At 41.1% G+C, this 7,830-nt stretch overlaps 1 protein-coding gene across 8 annotated transcripts in view; it reads left to right on the top strand.

Moving 5' to 3' along the window:
• The window catches only part of LOC102093887 (V-type proton ATPase subunit S1-like protein), a 27,952-nt gene extending 21,940 nt beyond the window's left edge, over positions 1-6,012 (top strand). For all 8 annotated transcript variants that reach the window (XM_065046446.1, XM_065046445.1, XM_065046448.1 and 5 more), the window contains 3 exons: positions 738-788; positions 1,474-1,717; positions 2,916-6,012. In XM_065046446.1, coding sequence (XP_064902518.1) covers positions 738-788; positions 1,474-1,717; positions 2,916-3,218 — 598 coding nt within the window. In that variant the 3' untranslated portion in view covers positions 3,219-6,012. The remainder of the gene's footprint in view (positions 1-737; positions 789-1,473; positions 1,718-2,915) is intronic.
• Positions 6,013-7,830: the final 1,818 nt, after the last annotated feature.

The raw sequence follows: 7,830 nt of genomic DNA on the forward strand, positions 1-7,830 counted from the left end.
TTTTTAAATTATCTTCAGCTTTAGGTTCATAAATCTTTGAGATGCTGTATGGTTTCACTGTGCTTTGTATCTAGCTTAGTCTGAAATTCTTATGTCAATAGTGAGAATCTATTATGCAGGTTTTAAGAGAAAAAATGTTTTCCTTAAGCCGAAAAATGTATACTGCTTAATCATGCAGTGCTACCATGCGTTAATTCCAGAGATGTAGGAGAACGGTAAAGTGTGCATCAGTTTCTCACCAAAGATGAGCTTTGTAGAGCTGCCTCACAGTCAGCACATTTATATTGCTCCAATGATGCAGATGTGTGAAATTTGAACTCAAATGACGTCTGCATTTGTTATGCTCTAGTATCTAAAAGGATGAGAATAGTGTGGCTGTTTACACTGTCTAGTGACATGCTGAGGTGATTCATGACTAAGAAAACATGGCTTGAGGAGGAGAACACAGGTCAAATGAACCCAATTGTCATCTGATGTTGGAAGCAGTGGAACTGAATTGTGTTGAAAGTTGAGCATGTTCTCTTCTTTCTGGGTAGTCCAGGCCTCCTTCAAACTAGAGCTGAACTACTGGATTTCACTAGAGGAAGATTTAATCCTTTTATTTATTTTTCTCGCTGATTAAGAGGTATACTGAGCAAAAGCCTCCATGTATAACTGTGCTTAACTTTCTGTGCTGCTTTTTTTGTTAAGATTGCTAAGTTTTTGTCAAGCCTAATGTTACTTGCTTTTTGACGTAGGCTTTCTCTGAAGTTTGGTGACATTGGCAATCTCAAGGGACTTGTTATTAGGTAAGTTTATATGAAAATATTAGATAATCACATGTTAAAATAAATTGTTTTGCAGTTGCTTTGGAAGTTTGTTTTGGGAGAATTTGTGTGAGCAAAAACAATGAGATGGAATTGTTGATTGTATAATCAAGACACCTGCATTTAATAAGACTGTCATTTATCTGCCTTGTATTATTAAATCATTTCTTCTTCTGTGTTGACTTTTCTATTGCTGAGAAAAGTTCAGGTTGTCTCTTTCACATAGAATCTCCCCATGTCTGAGATTTTTCTAAACATTGCTAATTAGCTACATTTTTGTCTAGGAATTTTGCTGCAAGAACTGTTAACATGGGCTGCTCAGACATCAGACTCTGACCTACTTCATGTTTGCTTCTTTGTCATCAAATGAAACAGCATTTAATGATAAATGACTTTATATCCTGTGTGAAAGTAGAATACCAGTGTTGCATATAGATTTTTCACAGTCGTTCAGGAAAAATCCCTTACCTCCCTCACTGTGTGGGAGAGCAGCAAATTCCTTCAGCTGCAACAGTGAAGAAGCAAATAATTTTCCAGACTCAAGAGAAGGAGCTAAAGCTCACACTGATACACATGGATTTCTAATATTGTTCAACATGTATATTAAATAGTTCCAGCTCTTAGACTTCCTTTATTATTAATCTCTTTTCCCGTGTAATATTTTCAGATTCTTACTAACAACAAGCTATTACCAGATGTCTGTTCAGAACTGGTTCAGTTTACACAGGCTGCAACTTCTTTACAACCACTCCATACAAGCGACGTTTAATGCGACCAGAATATATGCGCCAGCAAGTTACTCCTACCACTGTGAACACGTGAGCAGCTTGCAGAGATATGATGCGCTCCTCATACCCAGCTCTGCGAATGATCTTTCAAAGCTTTGGGAAGTCACTTTTACTGATTTCCAGGTAATGTCATGGAATTAAGCAGAATGGATCCCGTAGGTAGACTGATGGGAAAATATAATGACCTTCCCTGGACAGTTTACAGGATTTCCATGGAATCTGAAATAGAAATGAAAACTTATATTATTATAGGTACCTTCCTGTTGAAGGAAACAAAAGGCTATATAGATTTTCTGTAGTATCTTGCCTGGGTTTTCCTTTAGTCTTGGGAGTAAATTAAACTTTCAGTGTTACACCTCTCTGAGTTGGGCTCTTGAACCCAACACCAATAACAACATCGGTCACCAAGTCTGGGATTCATCTCCTTTAACTTTTGATGCCTGGTAATTTTAACCGTGTGCCCTGATTATAGTCACCCCAGCCTGCCTCTAAAGCCAGTGGGTAATTCCTCTGACGCATCTTAAATCCTTATTTTAGGATGAGATTAATCATCTTCTGAAAGTGCCTGTTTTTCTCTGTCTTGCAATAAGGGAGCCTAAGAAATCTGCGCTAGAATGCCTTGCTTTTAAGCACCCAAGTTATAGGGCGTGGATGGCTGAAAAAGGGGATTGAGGGGCGAAAGCTGATCCCCTTTTCTCACTGTGTGATGAATGCCTGTGGACCAATTTAGTGGAGCAAACGGTAAATTCTCTGAATAACCATGTGGTAAACTTTGTGTTAGAACTGAAGCCACACATAAGACTTACTGGTATTGGCTGTAGTTGAGTGCAGCTTCATGTAGTTTAGCTAATTTGCTGCCATATGGCTCACACTTGGATCTGCTGAGAAAATTATAATGTTAGGGTAGGCAATAGAGAATATTTCTTTGTTTGTTGTGTTGAAGTTTACGCAGCTTAAAACGGAGACTCTGGAGATTCTCAAAAAATGATAATGGAAATGCACCGTTAACGTGAAGGGTGCCACACTTAGAATTAAATATGACTGGGCTATCAGGGGTGATCATAGAAGATTCTGCTTAAAACACAACTGCAAATCCTTTGGGCAGCAGACTGAAGGAGATTAGAGTAACTGGCATTTTCCAAAAGACTGACCTGGATAAACCCTGAGCATGAACTCCAGCTGGCACAGATAGATACAATTTTGCAATAAACAGATATTAAATTAAAAATTTTTATTGTCATAAGGAGCAAATTCAGGAAGTTGTTTGTAACCAAGACAGCAAATACTTTATTTAATAAAAACCCTTTTGTTCTCTTTGTAGATTCAAGGTTTTAACATTCAAGAAGGACAGTTTGCCTATGCAAAAGACTGTGCATCCCTTTTCTCTCCAGCAATACTAATGGGGTTGGTTATGTCGCTGATTCTGCTGCTCGTTCTTGCCTATGCTCTTCATATGTTGATCCACCTGAAATCTCTTGACCGGCACTATGAATGCAAAGCTTCTCCTGCCTATTTTGCACAGATGAAAGACAATGACATGGGGGATGAGAAAGAGCCACTGAGAAGCAGTGGGAATGAGTCCTGTGAACTTAGAAACCAACAGTTCTGTAAAATCTATATTTAGCAGTATGCATCTGTCTCGGTGAAACAAGTGGTATTTTATTTTGCTGGCACTGTCGTATGTAGTTTGTGCAGATTTTTCACCAACTGATGAAAGGAAAAGTAGGTAAGAGATTGTTTAGCCAGTGACTGTTATTTATTGATAAGCATCTCGAAGATGCTTCGGGAAACAAAGAGAGAGAAGAGTTCCATAGTGAGTAGGAGATTTCATGAAATGGGACTTTATTCCTGTAGTGCAAAACCAAAATGCATATCTTTTCAGCCAGCTTACTGAGTCCTGAAGAAAGAACCAGTAATGGAGACTTTGAAATTAAAAAAGATACAAAAGATTGCAAAATACATTTTAAAAAAAGAATGACAAAAAACCAACCAAACAAATAAACAAAAACCAAACCTCTTTGCTTATTCTTTCAGAAGGCAAGATTTTTCCCTGGTTTTGTATTTGTTTCATCTCCCCTGCTCTGTGTCCTGACAAAATAGCATCCACTCCTTTCTCAGTGTATGTTTTTCTTTTATTTTCCAAATTACATTGTCTCCTCTGTGTCCTCATAAACTCCTTTTCATCCTTTGGAGCCATATAAGCTCTGTGTTATCTGCTACACTGATGAAATAGCAATGGCTCTGGTACAGCAGCATCTTGATACGTTTCTCTGTCTAAGCTGGAGGCTTACTGTAAGGATCTTGTGGGAGAACAGCAGACATCTGGTCAAAGGCTTACCCTTAACTTCCCGGCTCAACTCCACTCCAAAAGACGGATTATGAGCATTATACCCTGTAATTCTAGGTTAATTTCTATCAAATCCCATCAGTCTCTTGAGAATGTTACCTGAATGGATACAGCCAGTGCTGTAATTGAAAATATCTGTTAACAAAGCAGTGGAAGCTCCCCAGCAGTTAAAAAGGATATTGTGATATAATTCTCAGTCTTCCTCTGAGTGTTCTCACTCATCCTGTCTTCTCTTAGAGTTGAAGTTTGGGAACTCCAAATTAGCCTGTAATTTGGCCCTGACTTCTAGCAAGGAAGAACAGAGTAAAGTACTAACTCACTAATAATACAAACCCCAGCATGTTAGAAATACTTCTGCAAAACCAGACTTAGCAAACAAATTCCTCTTAAAAAAAGTTCTAGATAATAGATGTAATTAGTCATTTGTGGTCTTTGTAAACTGTACTGAAGTGCTCTTTAAACACCTTGAGAGGTGTCCAGGGTCCCCTGTTTATTAGCACAGGTGACACACAGAGTAGATGTGGAGTCCAAAGTGGGCAATTGATTTTGGGGAGGCACTTCATATTTAAAAATAAGATAAGGCATCTTTGAACCCTGACCAAACACAAGGCACAAGCTTCTGGGGACTTGGCAAGGCTGACTGCAGCCAGTTACTGCCAAGCCTGATCAGTTTCGTAAAGGAAGCAAACAAGAGTGCGAATGTGTGGGAACATGGATGAGGGTAAAATGAGAAGGTGAAGAGAAAAAATACAGGATTCTACATGGAGTAGCAAACCACTTGCTAGCCTAGTCCCCCCTGCTTACACACAGCGATGACAGATGTCGGCTGATGACAGTGTCAGGAGTTCAGGATGCCAGTGGTGAGGAGGGGATGTTCCTCAGAGTCTGGGGACCAGCGCTGTTGTGCCTGGGGCTTGCTTGCCTGTCAGGCAATGAAAACCTGACACTTGCCAGTGGTGGCCTGACTGTCAAAATTACCGTCATTCACTGATGTAAATTACCCGTCCCGCAGAGCCGCACGTGGTGACTTCGGACATGGCAGCGCTCTCTAAACCTCACGTTCTCTGGGGTACCAGCTCACCCCACAAAGCTCGTCGAACCTTCTGGTTGGCATCTGATGGTGCTGTCAGTGTAATTCTGACATATCGTTTTCTTGCATGTTTTAAATAAGCAATATTAGCACCATTGTTGTAAGGGGTTTTTTATGAGACTTTTTATGAGACTGATAAATTTATGGGACTGATAAATCAGGAATAAGGGAGCTTCCGTCTAATAATGTCCCTCACTCCTTGTGTCCTTCTAAAACCTCCTTCCCTAGCTATTTTCTGCCCCACATATGTTCCAGTTTTGACGGTAGAGACGATATCCCCTGGCTTCATGAGCAAATCCCCAGTGTGTGCCAGTGCAGAATTTCTGGAGCAGAATTAAAAGATGAGAGGGGCCCTGTCAGCGGGGATGCACTTGAACGAGAGAGATGAAATTACAGCTGCTGTTTACAAAGCAAACTTCGCAAGAAAAATGAAACACAGATAACAAATAGTCAAGAAAGTTCTTTTCTCAGTGTTTTCTAAACCAGCACACAACACGTATTACACCCAGGATCTCGTGAATGGAGGAGCACAGTTAGGAGTTACCTTTTATCTGCTGGCACTTTTCATGTTGCTGTCCTGACGATTCTTCTCTGCCAGGTGTGCTCAGTATCACCACATTTCTACTCAGGTGCCAGCAAGAGTTGGAAAGGATAAATACACTAATTATGGGGGGAATTATGAGCCATATATTTGTAAAGAGTTAATGATGCTTTAGTGGAAAAACAGCATCAGAAGGAAAAATCATTGTCATTGCGGTTTCTGGTTTTGGTGCCATGTATAAAAGCAAGCACCCATAGCTGAAAAAGACAGCATGTGGATTTTTGCATTCCTGGTAAGCTATGTTTTCTGTGTGTCAAACAATCCTTATCAAATGCACATTTTGGAACAACAGAGGCATTTGATTGGTCTGGTCCTGGAACAAGAAAATTTGAGTTAAAATGACTTGCTTGCTACAAAAATAAACTACATTGGCACTAACAGACTCATTAATAAAATATAAGCTTTTTTACGTGGTCCACATTCTGCATAATTTCATTGCCGCATGAGAACACAGCAGCCTTTTCAACATAGATATGTTCATTCAATCAAAAGCCTTGCAGCATCTTTTCAAAACTGATTTGCTGTTTCAAAATCAGGACCCCGTCCACTCTCACTCAAAGTCAAAGGGAAGAGTCTTATTTACTTTAATGGAAACAGGATAAATTTCATAGACTATGCAGCTCTCTCTGTGCAATGATAACACTGAACTGAACAAATAAATACATTTATTTCTTATACTTTACAGCTGCTCAGGATAAAATCTGATGTAATTGCCCCTTAACCTGCTATTAGGCAACTTCACATCTGCAGAGAACTTAGATTTCAAGCAGTGTGTTTAGTGCTGTTGTCCAAACCTAAGTGTTGGACTGTTTGTATAGCATTAGTTACAAATGCATAAGGAATAATCAAAGCCAAGATCACCGTGAAGACAAGAAATAAAAACAAGAGTCCAGTAGCTGGTAAGTAACACTGAATTCCAGCAAGCCAGAAGAAATAGATTTATTTGTTTCCTTCTAGTTTTTAAAATTGTAGTGTTTCCCTCCCCTCCTTTGAATATGGATTCTTGTTGTAGCGTCACTGGTATTTCTGGCAAATTTTAAAAAATTATTATGATAATTTTAAAAAAATATTATTTTTTAAATTGGAGACTTTCAAAAAGCTGGATGCAACCTTCAGTTTCAGAAACTATCCCTAGCACAGAAAGAAGGCCTGTTAGGGAAAACAGTGGCCTAGTACAAAGGGAAGAGTCCTGACTTCAATCCTGACAGCTGTATCCAAACATGAGCAATAACGAACCTCACCTCTCGCTGCTGTTCTTATGTACATGCACAGAAACGAGGGTGGTAAGACAACAATTCCCGAGCCGGAGCTGCTACATCTGACAGGCTGGCGAAAATATGAAGATGAGCTCTGTGAGGATTGTCTCACATGAGAGAATCTTGACACATCATCATCTAACACCCAGCACCAGCGCTTTGGGCCAGCGCTCTGGTTGCCGTTACAGGTTGTCTGCATTTTATCTCCTCTTAGTAACACAGGAAGTAGAAAATCACAGAATCCCAGAATGTCAGGGATTGGAAGGGACCTGGAAAGCTCATCCAGTGCAATCCCCCCATGGAGCAGGAACACCCAGATGAGGTTACACACGAAGGTGTCCAGGCGGGTTGGAATGTCTGCAGAGAAGGAGACTCCACAACCTCCCTGGGCAGCCTGGGCCAGGCTCTGCCACCCTCACTGAGAAGAAGTTTCTTCTCAAATTTAAGCAGAACCTCTTGTGTTCCAGTTTGAGCCCATTACCCCTTGTCTTACCATTGGCTGTCACCAAGAAGAGCCTGGCTCCATCCTCCTGACACTCACCCTTTATATAGTTGTAAACATTAATGAGGTCAGCCCTCAGTCTCCTCTTGTCCAGCTCCAGAGCCCCAGCTCCCTCAGCCTTTCCTCACACGGGAGATGCTCCACTCCCTTCAGCATCTTGGTGGCTGTGCTGGACTCCCTGCAGCAGTTCCCTGTCCTGCTGGAACTGAGGGGCCCAGAACTGGACACAATATTCCAGATGTGGCCCCACCAGGGCAGAGTAGAGCGGCAGGAGAACCTCTCTGACCTACTGACCACCCCCCTTCTAATCCACCCCAGGTACCATTGGCCTTCCTGGCCACAATGGCACAGTGCTGGCTCATGGCCATCCTGCTGTCCACCAGGATCCCCAGGTCCATTTCCCCTACACTGCTCTCTAATAGGTCATTCCCCAAATCGGT

Source organism: Columba livia, chromosome Z, assembly GCF_036013475.1.
Source record: "Columba livia isolate bColLiv1 breed racing homer chromosome Z, bColLiv1.pat.W.v2, whole genome shotgun sequence".
Classification (NCBI taxonomy): domain Eukaryota; kingdom Metazoa; phylum Chordata; class Aves; order Columbiformes; family Columbidae; genus Columba; species Columba livia.